We start from the raw sequence: 20,657 nt of genomic DNA, 5'->3' as shown, positions 1-20,657 counted from the left end.
TTGAGGTCATTGAGGTGATGTTCAATTCAAGTTTATTCTGTTAGTAAAACTTTTCAAAGATAATTTGCAGTTTCCTTTCTGGCCTTCAGAATAACAGAGCAACTAGTTCCCGCCTCATTGTATTTCCTAGCTAAAGGAAATTATCACGCTAGCATAGCACCTGGCTCAGTTTGAAGTTTAAATATTAAATCCTAGAAAAGAAATTGCCTTTATCCTCAAGTGGTATAACAAGCAGACCAATTAAAGTACATTTACAGAAAAATAGGTACATAACTTTGGCATACTTTTTACTCCAGCAGTTCAGTATTTTTTGTTTACTGGACATGAACTGACCGCCTCTTTAAAAAGTGATTATAACTAATTGAATAAGCAAAACTCTTGGACAGTTCTTTGTATTTTCTGTAGTACTTTAAATGATATGAATTTGAGTGTGTTTATATTTGATCAAAGATCAGTGGGCAGTTCAGCATTTTGCCCCTGATGTGTTTGGAGTTGGAATTATAGATTCAGGGAAGAATATTTGAGAAGCATCTATTCCAACAGACGTAGTTCTCCAGGACACGGGTCTTTTATGGAAAGGAATATAAATTGTAGTGTCTGTGGGTCAGAGTTCAGTTGCAGATCACAGAATTCACTCTGGCTAGTTAAAGCAGGAAGGGCATTGTGTCCATTGCGTCCGTGTGACAAAGACTGAGGAAGCACTCCATTCTGAGCTATCAGCAATGGCTTCAGAGCCATCCAGCCAAGCCCAAGCACTTAGGGAACTGCTGCCTCTCCCGTGATTAGGAACCCACACTGCCACCCCACAATGTGAAAACAGACAAATCAGGGTGTTACTTCTGTTGCCAGCTCCAGAACCATGCCATGTTTGCTAGGATGTATAACACCGATATGTCCCAGGACCCTACATCTTGGCACTCAGGAATCTAATATGGATTTTACTAGATGGACCCTAGAGCTAGAGAAAGATGACTGCAAAGACCCAGCTCCATCCACATCTGTGCTTGCCAGCAAGAAGAGCAGACACACGGCTTCTGCTTCACTTCTTTCAAATCTCATGTAAATGCTGATTGTTCATGCTAGATCATACGCTGAACCTTAGCTTCTGAGTCTGTGATGTGTGGTCTCTAACTTTCTTCTGAAGTTCCGAGAGACAAACCAGAAGCAAGGTGCCAAGTGGCACTCACAGACCTAGCATACAAATAGAGCCCAACTCTGCTGTCAGATGGGAAACAGAAGCAATTTTGTAAATAAAGTCAGAGAACCTTTGCTTTCCATGAGTTCTTTACATGGGATCTACTGACTTCCAAATGGTCCATGGAGAGAATTCAGAAGGTCCTTAGACATGGCTGGGAATAAATTCCATGTCCAGTCTCGTTATCTAACTGAAATCTAGTATTCCTTTGAATTATGGATGTAGAAAAGGCACTACAGTAGCATAGCCACAGCATAGCTTTAGGGCTTTCCTGGTGGCTCAGTGGTAAAGAATGTGCCTGCCAGTGCAGGAAAGGCAGGTTTGAACCCTGGGCTGGGAAGATCCCCTGAAGAAGGAAATGGCAACCCACTCCAGTATTCTTGCCTGGGAAATCCCATGGACAGAGGAGCCTGGTGACCTATAGCCCATGGGGTTGCAAGAGTCAGAAATAATTTAGCAACTAAACAACAGCAACAATTATATCAGGACTCACACTAGTGACCTCAACTTGGTTAAATCTGCAAAGACCTTGTTTCCAAATAAAGTCTTATTCTGATGTACTGGGGTTAAGACTTCAATATATCTTCTTTTAAGAGACATAATTTAACTTGTAACAAGTAGGTGTGACTACTTATAAATTATCAGTAACACTGGAGTTGTGCTTCAGATTCTAATATGCAAGTGGATGACAGATTTTAGAAGAAATTAAAATCTATGTGAGATGGTAAGTATTGAAGCTTATAAGAGTAAATTATCATATCCAGGGGCTTTTAGAAATGTATGATTTCACATCTGTTTTTGTTCCTAAAAATTAATGGGAAATGGCAACTGTTTAACAGAAATTTCTTTAGTTATAAAATTAGGGGAAATTACTTTGCAAAAAGACATGATAATTGAGTTTAAATTCTCCCTGATCATTGGAAATATCTGATGAGATAAATTAAATCCCCAAGGCTAAAGTCCAAAAGTATATATTGCTAGAAAATTTCACTTAGTTGTATCTGAGTCTTTGTGACCTCATGGACTGTAGCCTGCCAGGCTCCTCTGTTCATGGGATTTTTCAGGCAAGAATACTAGAGTGGGTTGCCATTTCCTCCTCCAGGGGACCTTCCTGACCCAGAGTTCAAACCCAGGTCTCCTGCATTGCAGGCAGGTTCTTTACTGTCTAAGCCATCAGGGAAGCCCTTATATATTTTCCAGTTAATTTCATTATCAGACAGGTATAAGAGTGAGAATTACCAGTCTAAATTTTGCAAAATAGTTTATTGATCAGTAATGCATACAAACATTTATATGATAAAGAAATTACACATTGAATAAGGGTTTGTATTTTTAAAACTGCCAAATTGCAGTAAAAATCAGAGACCTTAATTAAAAGTGTAAATGTACTTTAGATCAATTTTAATATTTCTTAATAAACAGCAGCAACAACAAAAAATACAGCTGTTTCTATCTTTCAGTGTGCCAAAGATTTTAGCAGCTGATAACACTTTTCAAACATATAGCCCAAATATGATGGAAGATTATTTTCTTAGTTAAGTTTATCTTAAAGTTTCAGATGTATACCACATATTACATTGCACTGTTTTGTTGATTTCAAATTATTTTTTAAATTTTTTGAAATTTTTTATCATATGTAAAGCTTGGTGATTGGAGTTACAGAAGCTGGAACATCAAGATTTATACCATAGTCTAATGATAAGATGAACGATGCCCTCAAGAAAGTAAACTAGCTAAGAACTAACCACAGGTGACCCCAGTTAGCAGCTTCCTGCTCAGTCTAGACAATGTATCAGATGTTGGGAGACGAAGAAAACTCCAGAAGTGTTGTGCCCTCATGATACTTACAGTCTGGTAAAAAAGTAAATGGGAAAACCCCAGGTGGTGATGCTAAAAAGAGTAATGATAACAGAACACATGGTGCCATGGAGCCTCCAGAAGGGGCCCTGGCACTGAGTGTCCAGCAAAGACCTGAGAGTAATTATAAATCATTAAGATGATACAAAGAGAAAAGGGGGGAAGAAGCTTCTAGGTAGAGAGAAGAGCTTATGCAAAGGCCTGAAGACAAGGGTGCATGGTTTCTTGAACAGAGTCCATGTAGCTGGAACACAGCAGGCAGGACAGAAGGACATGCAGAAAGATGAGCCTGCAGCCTTCTTGGTACCAAGGAAGCCTCAAAAGATCTATTGACAAGTGAGTGTTTTTAGGGAGGTGTTCAAATCATTAAGAAAATGGAGAGATGAATGTTGGTTGAGTTGGTCACGAAAGGGTGGAGAAAGAAGAGATTGTAGGTGACTCATTTTTGCCTCATTATTTAAAAAAAAAAGAGAGATCTTTCAGAATTTGGGAAGCTGTGATCTAAGGCTGGCAGAAAAGCCCAAGCAGTACAGTGGAGGGAGTGTGCAGCGTGGCAGGAGGCTTGGTTTGACAACAAGGGACTTCCCAGGAGGCGCAGTGGCAAAGAATCTGCCTGCTGATGCAGCAAACACAGGAGACACAGGTTTGATCCCCGGGTCAGGAAGATCCCCTGGAGAAGGAAATGGCAACACACTCCAGTATTCTTGCCTGGGATATCCCACGGACAGAGGAGCCTGATGGGCACAGAATGCTGCTGGTATTTACTACTCCAAAGGCAGGATGCTAAACTTCCAGCAATCCACAAAACCTTCAAGAAAAAAGTTAGCCACTCAAAAAGACTTTGCCTATCAGAAATGCCAATAGCTCCCCCAGTGAGAAATGGTGATAGGTTGTGAGAGATTCTCAGTAGGGATTCATCTTACCTCTTTTTAAAATGCAAATATCCTCTAGGCTGATTAAATTAAGCCTTGATACATTCATTTACTCATCAGGTATTGCTGAGCACCTACCTGCTCTGTGCCAAACACTTCCCTAGGTCTTGTCTCAAAATCACACCTTCATGGGAATGCCTTTCATCAGTCCAGCAGGTACTGCCTGGCTGATGGGAAAATGAGAAGGGAGATTTGGTTGGAGACAAGAAGTGAGAGGTCCAATTTTCCCTATTCTAAAATACCTCCATCCCGCTATTCTTCCAAGTTCCCTACGATACAAACTAAATTAACTGAAATAGATGGCCCATAAAGTGCCTCGTGTTAGAGATCCAGTCTCCTTCAGTTCAGTTCAGTCGCTCAGTCGTGTCGGACTCTTTGCGACCCCATGAATCGCAGCACGCCAGGCCTCCCTGTCCATCACCATCTCCCGGAGTTCACTCAGACTCATGTCCATCGAGTCCGTGATGCCATCCAGCCGTCTCATCCTCGGTCGTCCCCTTCTCCTCCTGCCCCCAATCCCTCCCAGCATCAGAGTCCTTAGACCCCAAGAAATGGCACCAGTGGCCCAGCCCAGTCATCGTTATTTTTTTTTCCTTATTTTTTAAAATTTATTTTTAATTGGAGGATACTTGCTTCCCAGCGTTGTGTTGGTTTCTGCCATACAACAGCGTGTATCAGCCATAAGGATACATCCGTCCCCTCCCTCCTGAACCTCCTCCCACCCCCTCTAGGTTGTCACAGAGCACCGGGTTGAGTCCCCCGTGTTATACAGCAACCTCCCAACCTCCCGTTAGCTCTTTTGCATATGGTAATGTGTGTTTCATTGCTACTCTCTCAGTTGCCACTCTCATTCCCTCATGATGTCTGCAAACCCATTCTCTTCCCTCTATTCCTGCCCCGCAAATAGGTTCATCAGTCCCATCTTTCTAGATTCCACATATATACAGTAATATACAATATTTGGTTTTCTCTTTCTGACTTCTCTCTGTATAACAGGCTCCCAACCAATCAGCTCTTCTTTCAATTTCCTCCTTCCTTTGTTTGCATAGTACTCTGCCAGGGGTCTCTTCACCTCAGGGAGGTTGTCGTGGTTTTCCAACCCAGCACAGAAGGACATGCTGGACCTACGACCCACAGATGGGAGGCGGCACGTGGGCAGCGGCAGCAGTGGCTGGCGGGGTGCCCCCTGGGGACCCTGCGCGTGACCCCTGCCTCGCTGTGAGCCACAGCGCTGCACTGCCCAGTGTCTGCTGTCACTTCCCTACTCAAAGGAGGATGCTCAGGATGCTGCCTTAGCATCTCTGCAACCTGGGCTCTGAGAACTGCATCCTTCTAGCTACTCACACTTAAAATGTTGACACCATCTGCCGCCTTCTCCTAGCCTCCACACGCAGGGCATTGCCAGGGGTTCATGTGGTCCCCATAAAGACTCACCCCACCCATCCATCTGGGCGCCATGACCCCATTCCCGGTCCTTACTGCATCTCCCTTGGCTTACTACACTAACCCTCAAACCGTCTCCTGGGTCCCGCCCTGCAGTACTGCCAAAAAATCTCGAAGCTCTGAATGCATAGAATCCCTCTTTGGAAGTTCATTCTTACAGGATCTGTGAAGATCTTAGCACAAGGCTTTGTCCTTATTTTCTGCTCATATGGTCTGGCTGTCAAAATCCACCCTTTCTTCTTCTTTGCCCTTTCCTTGTTCTGACACCTACAGTCCTTAAAGCAGATTGTTTCCTTCCACCTCCTATCTGCTCCCTCCCCTCATCCTCTCCCAGAGTCTCTAGAGGAGATCCTTTCTGCCTTTTCTGAGCTCCCCAGAACTGTTTTTGCAGCTGCTATTCACACAATGAAGTTGTTCTACCTCTTATAGTAATGTTGGAGAAGGAAATGGCAACCCACTCCAATATTCTTGCCTGGGACATCCCAGGGATAGAGGAGCCTGGCGGGCTACAGTCCACGGGGTCGCAAAGCAAATAAACAACAACCTCCTCTTGTAGTAAAGTGTGTGTTAGTTGCTCAGTCGTGTCCACCTCTTTGCAGCCCTGTGGACTGTAGCCCACGAGGCTCCTCTGTCTGTGATATTCTCTAGGCAAGAATACTGGAGTGGGTAACCATTCTTTCTCCAGGGGATCGGCCTGACTCAGGGATCCAACCCCAGTCCCCTCCACTGCAGGCAGATTCTTTACTGTCTGAGCCACTAGGGAAACCCTATGTCTACTTTATCTCTCCTGACAAACTGAACCTCTTTGAAATAGAATTAGTGTACCATTTATCTATAAACTAGCTCAATGCCTTGGACACAGAAGAATCCTTTAAAAACCTAAGAGTTAATGTATCTTTCTATGTTTGGAAAAAGTTGGAATAATAATCTGACTGTCATTTGTTTAGAAGAAATCTTTAATGTCTGGATGGAGTGAGGGGTAAACTTTTGTTCGACTTGAACACATTCAGCAGTTACTAGCTGTGCTTCCACTGTGTGCCAACCTGCCTTCTAGATGCTTATGAGCAGCCCCATGATCGTGGAGCCTACAGTAGGGGAAAGGCAGGTGTAGGGAAAACAATTTGACGTTTCTGGAGCAGCCACTGTGTGCCTTTTCATACTGAACATGGGGTGCTCCAAAAATGTCAGATTCTTTTTGGATGAGATGGTTGGATGGCATCACCGACTGAATGCATATGAGTTTGCGCAAGCTCTGGGAGATGGTGAAGGGGAGCCTGGCGTGCTGCAGTCCATGGAGACACAGAGTCGGACATGACTTAGCGACTGAACACCACCACCACCATGTGCCAGTAGCGGGATTTGGTGATTGTTGTTAATGCATGAAGCTGGGGAGAGCCCAGGTACCCCCGACACCAAATGCCTCTCTGTCAAGCCAAAGGTGAGATCACCACCTCCACTGTAGCAGCTTCCTATAGTTAGTTAGACCACCACCTCCAAAATAAGCAGTTTCCCATAGTTAGTCATATGAAAGACCTGAATTTATGGAATTACATAATTGGTTTAGTTTCGTTACAAGATAGAATCATTCAAGAAAGGGGAAAAAAAGGAGAAACATACATTGAAATTTGCCTAATTTCACTGTCTTGCAGAAGTATTCTCACCGCTTTCTAAAACCATTGCTTTTCACTGTTGGGTTTTGCCAGTTTGCTTATTTGAAGTCAATTGAAAAGCCTGTTTTCCACTTTGGACCTTGGAGACAGTTGTTGGGCTGCTGCTAAGTCGCTTCAGTCGTGTCCGACTCTGTGCCACCCCATAGACGGCAGCCCACCAGGCTCCGCCGTCCCTGGGGTTCTCCAGGCAAGAACACTGGAGTGGGTTGTGCTGTTGGGCAGTTTTTGGCAATTCCTGCAGTTTGATTCACTGACAGAGCAGTGCCATCTAGTGATGTAAAAGGAAAACTTGAAGCTCTTGGTTTTCTTAAGCTTCTGGGCAGGAGGGGTCAGGGGGAATCTGGTTTTCTCCATTCTATTTTTAGTGTCATTTTCAGGAGTACATTGCAGCCTAAAGGTCCAAATAGCCTGTCACTTATGTCTGAGCAATTATGTATTATATAGATATATCTGAAAAGATGCATTATACAGGTTTCCTTATATTGTGCTGATTCTCAAAGCATTTGTAGCAACTATAGAAAACACCAATACAATGGTAGATAAAATATTTCAGAAATGATAAATTCTCAGGATCAGTAAAACGTAAGCCAGAAGAAGAGAGATGAATCAGGAGAAAGGTGTGAACACCATTTAAGGCAATCTTGTAGTCTATTTGATTACTGCTTGTGAAGTGGAAAATCTTGTGATGGGAATAATTCAGTTGCTGAATGTCCTTATTTGGAGTATACTATTGCATGCATCTCTGTAATTAAGGGCTCCTTATCCAGGCTGTGAATTATGCAGGCTCTCCTTCTCATTCCCCTGCTACTCTGTGATTTTACACAGTTGATTTCACAAGTGTGGTCCCTAGACCAGCAGCATCAGCGTTACCTGGAAACTTGTGCAGGAAATGCAGATTTTTATACCCCACTCCAGACCTGGGTGTGTGCATGCTAAGTTGCTTCATTCCTGTCCAACTCTTTGCGATCATATGGTCCATAGTCTGCCAGGCTTCTCTGTCCATGGGATTCTCCAGGCAAGAATATTGGAGTGGGGTTGCAGTGCCCTCCTCCGCAGGATCTTCCAACCCAGGGATGGAACCCGAGTCTCCTATGTCTCCTGCATTGGCAGGTGGGTTCTTTACCACCACACCACTTGGGAAGCCTCATCCCAGACCTACTGAATCAGAAACTGCTTTTATGCGGCCCGGGAGTCTTCTGTTTTAACAAGATGATTCACATGCCACTCATTCTTGAGAATCACTGCTTATTAACATCCCTCTTGGAAAATAATTGGGAATGGAAAAGAAAGTTAAATATTAAAAAGCATATTTAGATATTTGTTAGTAACTCTAATTTTTTTAAGATGTTTTAGAGGCCAAGGAAATTGACACTAAATAAAATAATGTTGGCTTTTTGGGATCTTCAGTTTGTCTATGCCAAGTTAAAAATAGGAGCTGTCCAAGATTATACAACTTCCCTTGAAATGACAGTTTGCAACATGATCTAACAACTCAAGTGTAGCACAGCATTGTTAACTCTCTGTTTTAAAATTCTTGGTGTCATAAGAAACATTTATGTTTTCCCTTGGACTCTCAAGGAGATCAAACCAGTCAATCCTAAAGGAACTCAGTCCTGAATATTCATGGGAAGGACTGATGCAGAAGCTAAAGCTCCAATACTTTGGCCACCTGATGCAAAGAACTGATTCATTTGAAAAGACCCTGATGCTGGGAAAGATTGAAGGCGGGAAGAGAAGGGGATGACAGAGGATGAGATGGTTGGATGGCATCACCAACTTGAGGAACATGAGTTTGAGCAAGTTCTGGGAGTTGGTGATGGACAGAGAAGCCTGGCGTGCTGCAGTCCATGGGGTCGCAAAGTCAACCCAACTGCGCGACTGAACTGAACTGATCAGAGGAAACAAACAAATGGCATCCATGGCCTTTATTTATCTCATTTTATTTCCCTTAAATTATTTTAGCCAAAGCTGAAAACTCTTTAAGAATGGGTTGGGTGTAAGCCAGGGACCCTAAAGGCAGTTTCTGATTCTGCCTTGTGTTCAAAGGAAGGAAACAGAATTTGTAAAACACTTGGCCTGGTTGGAAGGGTGGATAAGAAAGGGAAGTAACAGGTGTTTCTGTGACTGTCGGGTGGTGGGGATGAGATGGACGAGCAGCAGCAGGCATGTCAGGTCACCTCTATTTGGGTCCCCAAACATCATCCATTGACCACCATTCTAAAGCAGGCTACAGTTCTTTCTGGCTGAATGGAAATAATAAGCCATTATAATGCCTCAAAGTTAAAACAATATTTTAAACTTCTTTGTACTCCTCTACATCTCATCTGCAAAAAGTTATTGATTAGTCTGAGATATTAAAGTTTAAATGGTCACTTAACCAGACTCAGGAAGCAACAGTTAGAACTGGACATGGAACAACAGACTGGTTCCTAACAGGAAAAGGAGTACGTCAAGGCTGTATATTGTCACCCTGCTTATTTAACCTATATGCAGAGTGCATCATGAGAAACGCTGGGCTGGAAGAAGCACAAGCTGGAATCAAGATTGCCTGGAGAAATAATAACCTCAGATATGCAGATGACACCACCCTTATGGCAGAAAGTGAAGAGGAACTAAAAAGCTTCTTGATGAAAGTGAAAGAGGAGAGCGAAAAGTTGGCTTAAAGCTCAACATTCAGAAAACAAAGATCATGGCTTCTGGTCCCATCACTTCATGGGAAATAGATGAGGAAACAGTGGAGACAGTGTCAGACTTTATTTTTTTGGGCTCCAAAATCACTGCAGATGGTGATTGCAGCCATGAAATTAAAAGACACTTACTCTTGGAAGGAAAGTTATGACCAACCCAGATAGCATATTCAAAAGCAGAGACATTATTTTGCCAACAAAGGTCTGTCTAGTCAAGGCTATGGTTTTTCCTATGGTCATGTATGGATGTGAGAGTTGGACTGTGAAGAAAGGTGAGCATTGAAGTATTGATGCTTTTGAACTGTGGTGTTGGAGAAGACTCTTGAGAGTCCCTTGGACTGCAAGGAGATCCAACTGGTCCATTCTAAAGGAGATCAGTCCTGGGTGTTCTTTGGAAGGACTGATGCTAAAGCTGAAACTCCAATACTTTGGCCACCTCATGCGAAGAGTTGACTCATTGGAAAAGACTCTGATGTTGGGAGGGATTAGGGGCAGGAGGAGAAGGGGACGACAGAGGATGAGATGGCTAGATGACATCACTGACTCGATGGACGTGAGTCTGAGTGAACCCCGGGAGTTGGTGATGGACAGGGAGGCCTGGCGTGCTGCGATTCATGGGGTCGCAAAGAGTCGGACACGACTGAGCCACTGAACTGAACTGAACTAACCATGGACTCAAAGAATCACAACAGAAAGCTTAAAAATCATCTGCTTAAGGCCAATAGTCTATTAGCCAGGAGCAGCTGTCATCCAATGACTTGTAAGTCCTCCTGGGTTCTGTTTGTTAAACTTGTCCTCCAGGGTTCTGTTTGTTAAGCTCATCAAGGTGACTTCAGAAAAGGAAGTCTTTTCTAAAGGTGCCGACCTTGGGAACAAAGAGGCATTGATTGTAAAACTGACCTTCCCCCATTCCTTTGCACACACACACATACACACACACAAAAAAACAATTATTTTCTTTCCAGTGACCAAGAAGGCCAGTTTTTACAAGATGCATAGGTTCTTCTAACGATAGAATTTTTTTTTTCCTAAATCAGTAAATTGGGACTCTCTTGAAGGATGTGTCTGGTTCATCTAAAAACACTACTTGTTTGGCTACAGAAACTAGAAGCTTACTTTTCTTCTTCAGTCTTAAATGCTGAAGGCATGTCATATATGTGACATTTTTCAATCACCAAGTTCCTTGTGAGAAAAAAAAAAAAAAGTTACAGATTTCATAGTTGAGAGAAACCATAGTGTCCGCTTTGTCCAGACATCCTTCTAATGCTTGAAATCCTTTCATACCATCCCCACAGGGCATCACTCAAACTTACAGAACTGAAACTATTCAGAGAAGTGGGAAGAGTAGAAATGCGGGACAGAAGACAGCGTGTATCAGTTACTCCATTTGTATTGTCTGCACCAGTTTGGAAATTTCCATCAATTCATGGTCCTCCAGAACTTGTATGACCTTCTTGACCCTAGTTATTGGGGTAACTTCGAATTAGAAACACGTGGTCTAAGTTAGGGTTTCTGAAGCTTGGCACTTTGCCATTTAGAGCCAGAGAGAGCCGTGTTGGCGGAGGGGCTGTCCTGTGCATCACAGGAGGTTGAGCAGCTTCTCTGGTCTCTTCTTCCCAATAGTTGTCAGTAGCACTCACTTCCTCTTCTCCCCCACCCCAACCCCACCCCCCCAACACAGAACTCTGCTTCGATGAGCAAAAACGTCTCCAGACTTTACCAAATATCCCAGGTGTCCACAGGGAGGTGGGGGCGGGTTTGGGGTGTGTGTGCACCAAATCTCCCCCAACTGAGAACTACTGTTTGAACTTAAGAGTGTGTGCTGTGAGGTGCAAGCCCTAAGGAAACGTCCAAACCATCTCCTTTAGGAAGGAGTAGTTGGGCTGCCGTCTATGGGGTCGCACAGAGTCGGACACAACTGAAGCGACTTAGCAGCAGCAGCAGTTAAGATTTCAGCCATCTCCTTAGTCACGCAGAGTTCCACAGTTGACAAAACGTTGGTACAGGTCTCTTGGGGTTTTTGTACCATAACTGTGGAGCAAATATCTCAGTCTGTCACCTCTTTATTAAGTGTCTGTGAAAATAGGCTACTGCAGTCGATGGTTCTAAAACGCAAATAGCAGAACTATTAGGTTGATTCCAAGAAACCCTCAGTTTTAAATGTTAGTCGCTCGGTTGTCGGTCATGCCTGACTTTGTGACCCCATGGACTGTAGCCCACCAGCCTCCTCTGTCCATGGAGTTCTTCCGGCAAGAATACTGGAATGGATTGCAATTTCCTTCTCCAGGGAATCTTCCCCACCCAGGGATCAAACCCCAGGTCTCCTGCTTTGCAGGCTGATTCTTTACCAGAGCCCCCAGGGGCTTCAAAATCTATTTTGGTAAGTTTTTAAGGAAGCATACTGAATTACTGGATTTTCACAAATTGAGCCTACCACGTAAACAGCAGCCAGATAAGAAATATAACCAGCACCGCGACACCATTTGCACCGACTCCCTCCCCCTAGCAGCACCGCTATGGTGCTCTCTCACACTCCTGGCCTGGCTGTTCCTTTTGCAGGGCTCTGCCTGACTTGCTGTCTCATCCCATTCCAGTCTCTCTAAAGATATAACCTCTGAGAGCCTCCCTGAAGTCCTAAATCCTCTCTACCACCCTGAACTTGCTTGAATTTTCCTTACAGCTCTTATTATCACACCCTATTTGTGTCCATCTTCCCAACATGTAAGAATCCAAGAGGACAGAAACACTCTAATTTAGCATATGGTGGGAGCTTGGAAAATTAAAGGCATGGTTAAATCCAAATTTCTGAAATTTTAAGGTGAGAAAAATTCATTCAAGTCTTAGAAATGAGGAAATAGCATCATAATTCTATTCATTGAGTGCCTGCTATGTGCCAGTCATTGCAATAAGTACATGTATGTATTATTTCTTTTACTTCTATAATAACTCTGCAAAATGGATGTTATTAGGCTGCTTTCAGATATAAGTACCAAAAGCCAGCTAAAAGATTAAATAAAAAGAATACTTATTATCTCATAAGAAATGGTCCAGAGATAGGGGCTGGTTCCATATTTGAGCAGTCCTGTAACTCAAAGATGTTATGGTTTCAGTTTGGCTTCTCTGCCGTCTTATAAGCTTTCTGCTCATGGTCACAGGTGTCCCTCGCCATTCCAAATATCACATCCTTGCTCAGCAGTCTCCAGAAGCAGGTACAAAGAGAGGCTGTGCATTTGTTTTTTTCTTATCAGAGGGAAGAATCTTCTTCTGGAAGCTCCTTGATATCTCATTGGCTGAATTCTCTTACACGCTGTTATAAACGTAATGTTTGTGTCCTAACCCAAATTCATATGCGGAAGCCCTAACTTTCAATGTGATAGCATTTGAGGGTGGGGCCTTTGGGAGGTAATTAGGTTTAGAGGAAACTTTTTGCTACTCTAAATAATTAAAACAGCCTCTAGTAATAACAAAGTTCAGAAGAAAAGCCCTATCTTTATGCCCTCTCCTAAAAAGAGGCGCGGAGACTGGAAACAAGATTGTAAGGTACTACACCTACACACCCAGATCTTGGCTTCTGAATACCATTCAGTATTAGAAATCAAGGCTTCCTGATGAAATGGTTCATTCTAAAGCTGGGACAGAGAAAATACCAGATGGATCTGGAATATCTAGTAATACTAGACAGTAAGAAAGAGTTCAAATACCAAAGCTTGGGGACGTGTCAGAGGGACATAGAATTTAACCATCAAGATCTTCCAGTGGCCACAGCTGGAACTATTGGAACACCAAAATAAATAAAATAGTGTTGGATTATAACCCACAGAGTAACATCAATATGCATGAGTCCAAGCTGATAAAAATGATTGAATTAGTAAATGAGTGAGAGAAAAAGAGACAAATCTTTCTCACAAAAGAATTCCGAACAACAAGCATAGATTCCCAGCACCTGTGAAGCAGAGCTTAACCTCTCTCCTCCGGCATATGGCCATTCAGCATCTCCACTCTGAGGTGAGCTCGACTTAATGACTCACTTCAAAGAATACAGCACGTGAAGGGAGAGTCGCAGCTTTACAGAAGAGAAACCTACAAAGGCTGCTTTAACAAATACTGTCGCGTGGGTATCACGCACCCCGATATGCTGTGATGAAAAGGGCACTTCACCACCACTCTGTGGTATTCTTTACAAAAACACACCACGCAGTTCTAAATGTAAGAAAAATAACAGATACATCCAAGTAAGAAGATATTCTGCAGGATAATTGGCCAGAGTCAAGGCCTCAAAGCGGTCAAGGTCATAAACAAGGAAAGCCTGAAAATGGTCACAGACTAGAGTGGATTAAGGAAGCATGACAACTTCCTGCAACATGGGGCATTAATGGAGGAAATGCTGAAATCTGAAGTGTGGAGTTTAGTTAGCCGTACCAATGTTGAGCTCTTAGGACTGAAGTATGGAGTTTAGTTAACTGTACCAATGTTGAGCTCTTAGTTTTGACAAATGTACCACAGTTATTTAAAATGTTAACTTTAGGGGAAAATGAATAAAGGCACTTGGCACTCTTTCTACAATATTTGTGTAAATCTACAAATACCCCTGAGTTAAAAATTCAGTTAAAAAGAAATGTGTGAGGAAACCAATATTGTATGTCAGATAATACTTCAATTAAAGAATTTAGGGAAATTCTCAAAAATCAAATGCTGCAATGGCAGAAGCATGTAACAACAGTAAAAAGTAAATGGGATAAAACCCCTTGAGAAGCAATGGGCAATGAAAAAAGCAAAGTGTATGCTAGACAGCTGTTGAAACTGATTTTGCGTATGTTCATTGTCCTGTTAACTCTGCTTTTGTATATATAGTCATAGCGCATCTTACTCCATATCTGTGAGTTCTGTATCCGAAGTTCTCCATTCACAGTGATGAGTAAATTGCAATGTAAACATTTTAAGCAGTTAAAAATAAGTAAATTCATGAAATAAAAGATTCTCTGCTTTCAAGATAATTAGCAATCAAGCGTGACAAAGCTTCTTGGGTCAACTACTGAGATAATAATGAATAGGTGAGCTTTGTTGTCTGTATCCCTCAATGAATGAATGATGTTGTATATTGCAGCTCTACAACTTTTGCTACTCAAAGTGCGGTTCAAGAACCTGCAACATAGGCATCATCTGAGAGCTGGTTAGAAATGCCAAGGGTAACGCTTAAATTCAGGCATATTGAAATGAAGTCTTCATTTTAACAAGAACCCCAGTGAACAAAATACAGATTAAAACTTAAGAAGCACTGCTTATAGTCATGTGGTTTTCTACATTTCTTAACAAGTAACATTTGAAAAGGTACACTCCAATAAAAAATGAAAATACTTTTATAAAGAGTTTACATGTGACTTGAAAACTATGAACTGCCCCCCTTTACTTATATCCTGGAATATATATTTGGTCAGAATAACATTTATGTAAAGTTACATATGATATCACACCTTTGCTAGCCCCAATAAGATTCTAGGGAAGAATAAAAGTGGTGAATATATTACCTGGGCAACTCCTCAGGAGAGTTTGTTCAGAGAAAACAGTAGTTAGGAGACTGGGCAAGAAATGTATCACATTTTAAGAATGTCCCCTGATGATGTGACAATGAGGAACCCTGAATCTCATCCCTATTCTTTCCCTTCGAAAATACCCACCAGAGGAACATGCAGAGAGGAGTAATCCATTCAGCATTGCTTTCCCTTTTTTGTTACATCACACCACCTTTGAAAGTACATAATTTGGGGAGCATGACTTTGGTTAGAGGTATCTCTAGCCATTGCTAGCTGGTAAACTAGTAGTAACAAGATGAGGAAGAGATAATATTCTGACTATAAAATAGAAAATTAGCCACAGTTGTTCATCTGCGCAAGAGAAACTCATACTACAGGCTGAACACTATCCTTAAGTACCTCTTTGCCAAGTGGAAACAAGAACACGTACTACAAGGTAGAGGAAAGAAAGGAAAATGAAAGATCAATGTGTAGAACAGACCCTGCGAGATGCTTCAAAAGGATGTAAGCGAAAGAGACTTAGGAATTTTAGGGAAAGCCCTGCTTTCCATGATGTACCCATCAAGGCTTCATGGATCCATGTGACCTGAGATGCCACATTAAAAAAAAAGCAGGAAAGCCTGAGAAAAATCCAAATTTAAGACAGATTACAAAGAATACATAAACAGCAGGTGAGGACGTAAAGGCAATAAATACAGATTTCAGTTTGGAATTATAGTGGAATCAGGATATGGAACAGTAGGTTAAATGTTGGCAGAAACAAGGAAAAGTTCTGATTATTTTTATGATGGTGAAGATCTAAATATGTTTGGCCATTATTGGTGAAGGAAATAAACATTTGATTAGCAAATGAAGTAGCAAATCCAGGTAAAAGATAAGTGGAAGGAATAAGGTTCTTGAGAAGGTAAATGTGGGAGAGTAGGTGGAAAAGTTGCAAATAAAGCACACAGATGATGGTTAACCTTGAAAAGGCATTAGGACGGCTCTTCCTTAGGGAAAGAAGGGAAGGAGAGGGAAATCGGAGATACAATCCATCAAATAAAACGTGGGGTCATTTCCTAAGAGTGAGTGGGTTCAGGAATGTGGTCAGTGTGAGGGATGCAATACAAGAAGCAAAGATAAGGCAATTGTATAATTTACGGTCTGAGTGAGCACACTGTTGAGAATGAAGGAGATGCTCACAGACAGGATGTCTGCACAACAGAACTCTTCTGAACAAACATAAACATACCCTGGAAACATCACTGCTGTGAAGGAAGCATGGATGTGTGGCGGGTCCCTTCAGCCTCTATGGCCCTTCCCAGCAATGTTGCCAATACAAGGTCTAAGAGAATCATAGTTAGGCTTCCGGAGTTGGGGAAAAAGTGAGGCCAGAATATTAGAACAGCAAGAGACTGAGAATCCCTGAGTCATAGACAACAACTTTGGAATGGGTGCAGCCATGTGCTAGCATTGTCCAACAGAATTGTCTGCAATGATGGAAGTGTTCTTAAGCCTCTTACCTCATGTGGCAACCGAGCAAATGAATTATTAATTGAAAATAATTAGCTTCCCTGATGACTCAGCGGTAAAGAATCGGCCTGCCAATGCAGCTGTGGGTTCAATCCCTGAATGGGGAATATCCCTTGGAGAAGGAGGTGGCAACACACTCCAGTATTCTTGCCTGGCAAATCCCATGGACAGAGGAGCCTGATGGGCTACAGTCCATGGGGTTGAAAAAGTCAGACATGACTTAGTATCTAAACAACAGCAACTAGTCATGTGAAGCTACCCTACTAGAAGCGCTGGTTCATATTAAGCCAAGAGATTAATGGACTATAAAGAACGCAGCAGGTGTCGGAAGGCAAAATGGGAGTTTGTTGTGCAGATTGAGCGTATATGTAACTATATTTACATTTACATAGTTGTGAATAGCGATGAAATCCCAAGTGTGACAGTGCTTGATAAGAACCAAAGAAAACAGCTAGTAGGGGGGGTGGGTGGAGCGGGTGGTTGTTGAGGAATGAAGTCTGCATATGGGCAGTCATGTGTGACCCGCAGGGCATGAGGGGAGTTAGTAGGGGGCAGGGCTGGGGGGCTCGTCTCGCACTAAAGACCTTGAGGAAAGCTACGTGGGGCCCCGAGAACACGAGGTGAAAACCACCGGCTAAGGAGAGAAGGATCAGGGAGTGGCTCAGATTCAAGATGAGTCTGCCTGTTTTTCAGATGGTAGCTGTGTTCTGAGTTGCTGGGGGAGGCAGTGTGCATCTAAAGGAAGCTGGATTTGGGTTCTGCTCTCCGGCTCTGGTCTTGGTGGGGAACAAACAGGAGAATTAAAATGTGTTTCCTTTTGACAAAGGAGGAGAGTGGTGGTTAAACACACATCCTTTTTTAGTGTCTATAATATGCGAGGTGGTAGGTTACTCATTAGTGAAATATTTAAGCTGAATTGACTGATACGTTGTATTAAACAACAAATAATTTTTATTTTCTAGATCTGCTTTGACTTTGGAAATGGACTCCATTTTGAGGTAAGAAACAAAGGGGATTATTCCTATCTTGAATTTTATAGAAGACAGTTGTGCCTTCACCAGATTGAAAGCACACACTGCCACTGAAACCGCTAGGTGGCGTTTTGAGGGAGGTGCCTCGGAGCTGTGGTCCTTTATGTCTCAGCACAGGAAACAGTTCAGCGAGAGGCAGGCATAGTGATAGGTAAGAGATTTACTAGAATAGGATGATTGTGAGGCTTCCAGGCAGGTGGTCAATGTTGTGCTGCCCGGAATATTAGTGGGTTACATTTTTATAAATAAAAGGAAGAAAGGGAATGGAAAGAAGATCACCTTGTTTTTCATTCTTTGATTCTTAGGTCATTAACTCCTATGTGTTGGGTGGGGGAGTTATTGACCCTATATGGTGCATCCTTCATGGCACTTTGGAAAAATTATATTAGGTCTCAGTACAGTGCGGGTCTTTCACTTTGAAATGTCACCTTCCCGTTAATTATTGTTTTTTGTATTTGCAGAGAGTATGTCTTAAGGGTCATTAACTTGTTGTCACTGGGCAGGTTTGGGGCCTTATTTTCCACTATTGTTTTTTTGTTTATTTTGGGACATGTCTTTTGCTTCTGTTACATGGTTTTGTTGTTAAGCAAGTTAACTTGGTTATCTTGTTAAGCAAACCCATCTAGCTTCGATGCTAAGCGACTTGTTCAGCTTTATGAATTAAGTAAGCCCACATTGTTTTGGGATTTTTCCATTACTTGCTTGAGTGATTATTTACTTACTGTTGTCTCCCAAAGCCCACTGAAGTTCCCTCTCTATTAACAGTCTCCTAATGGGATTTCCTACCAAGCAGGAAATGTGGGTTTAATCCCTGGGTCAGGAAGATCCCTTGGAGAAAGAAATGATTACCCACTCCAGTATTCTTGCCTGGGAAATCCCATGGACAGAGGAGCCTGGTGGGCTACAGTCTCAGTTCAGTTGCTCAGTCGTGTCCGACTCTTTGCGACCCCATGGACTGCAGCACACTAGGCTTCCCTGTCCATCATCAACTCCACAGTCTATGCGGTGGGCTACAGTCTATGGGGTTACAAAGAGTCAGACGTGACTTAGCAACTAAACAACAACTCTATCCTATCACCTCAGACTCAGCCATTCCCACTGAACCACATTCACAGGAACCTCTACCCAGGGAAGATTATGCAGCATTTTTGACAATCTAAATATCCGTCAGTGAGAGAATGGTAAAACAACTCATGGTACATGAAGGAATGTCCATGATGAGGTACTGAATGAAAAATCAAGGGACAGAATGTGATGTATAGTATTGGGCTGGCCATGAAATTTGGGGTTTTCCATAAGCTGTTGCAGAAAAAAACCTGAATGAACTTTTCCGCCATCCTAATATAATTCCATTTTTATGGGGAAAAAAAAGGAGACCTTTTTTACATGTGCAGCTGTATGATCATAAGAAAATATCAAAAGATATTTATCAAGCTGTTAACAATGCATTTTCTAAAACATGAGTGAAAAACTGGAAGGCAGTTTTACATTTTTACGTTATAAACTTTATATTATTTTAATGTTTTGATACATAATTAATTTTTTAATTATAGAAGAATTTTTCCACTGAAAACAAAGGAAAAAAATCAATGATCTAGTGATAACCAGTGTAAATATTTTGAAGTAAAATGCAAGTTATTATATAAAGCAATAAAATGAATAAAATGGTTAACTTAGTATAAAAATCATCTCTGATCTTCAAATACTAGGTCATTTAATTTTAATACTGCATTAAAATTTTCCTTGGATAAAATATATATTCATCTATTAAAGCCCAACTGAAAACTTATAGATTAGTTTTCTGCCTAGTTTTTGATAAACCAGAGATGGGCCATTTAATCCTTTAACTTCATTCTTAAAACAATAAATTCATTAACTGACACTTTCACTAGTTTTAGTTAAATTGATATCAACAGGTTACTGATAATTTTGTCTTAAAGCATTAGTAATTCATTTTTAAATTATAAGCCACCACAGAAAAATAAGACTTCATTTTCAGTTAGAAACATTTCTTGACTTGCCGTGTTAATTGTAATTTGCCCATTTGTAAGGTCACTAAACTACTCTAGCCTTTTTAAGTCCTCCCTCTGGGAGATCTTTCCTTGCCGATAAAAAAACAACAAAACAAAACTGCTTTACTGGTTTGGAAACAAGCTCTTCAGGTAGATAGTGTTTGTTCCAGAGTATATGTTTTCTGTTTGAAAATGAAACCTGTGCATGTGTGCCAAGTCGCTTTAGTCATGTCCAACTCTTTGTAACCGTATGGACTGTAGCCCTCCAGACTCCCCTGTCCATGGGATTCTCCAAATAAGAATACTGGAGTGGGTTGCCGTGCCCTCCTCCAGGGGATGTTCCTCACCCAGAGACTGAACCTGTTTTTCTCTTATGTCTCCTACGTTGGCAGGTGGGTTCTTTACCACTAGCACCACCTGGGAAGTCCAAAGCCTATATTAAAGCCATATCAAAAAGTATGAAATAATTTATACCTTAGAATTTGCACAGCTTTCTCTCAACTTCTAGTACATTTTATGATTCCTTACTAATGTTTTACTAATTTTTTGGCAACATTTTATTGCTTTAGGTCTTACACTCAAGAAATGAAAGCAAGTTGCTTCCTAAACACATTCACCCAGTGAGACAGAAGCGTGCTTGGATCACCGCCCCTGTGGCCCTCCGGGAGGGAGAGGACCTGTCCAGGAAGAATCCGATTGCCAAGGTACTGTCTAAAGAGGGAAAGGAAGTACACGTATGAAATGTGGTCTGAGATCGTCCATGTTCACTGTAAAATTTTAGGACTGT

At 41.9% G+C, this 20,657-nt stretch overlaps 1 protein-coding gene across 1 annotated transcript in view; it reads left to right on the top strand.

Annotated features, from left to right (window-relative positions):
* The window catches only part of DSG2 (desmoglein 2), a 51,305-nt gene that overhangs the window by 1,531 nt on the left and 29,117 nt on the right, over positions 1–20,657 (top strand). The window contains exons 2-3 of the mRNA XM_027960751.2: positions 17,790–17,825; positions 20,440–20,574. Of these exons, the coding sequence (XP_027816552.2) occupies positions 17,790–17,825; positions 20,440–20,574 (171 nt within the window). The remainder of the gene's footprint in view (positions 1–17,789; positions 17,826–20,439; positions 20,575–20,657) is intronic.

Source organism: Ovis aries, chromosome 23, assembly GCF_016772045.2.
Source record: "Ovis aries strain OAR_USU_Benz2616 breed Rambouillet chromosome 23, ARS-UI_Ramb_v3.0, whole genome shotgun sequence".
NCBI lineage: Eukaryota > Metazoa > Chordata > Mammalia > Artiodactyla > Bovidae > Ovis > Ovis aries.
This window is presented reverse-complemented; position numbering and strand designations above follow the sequence as displayed.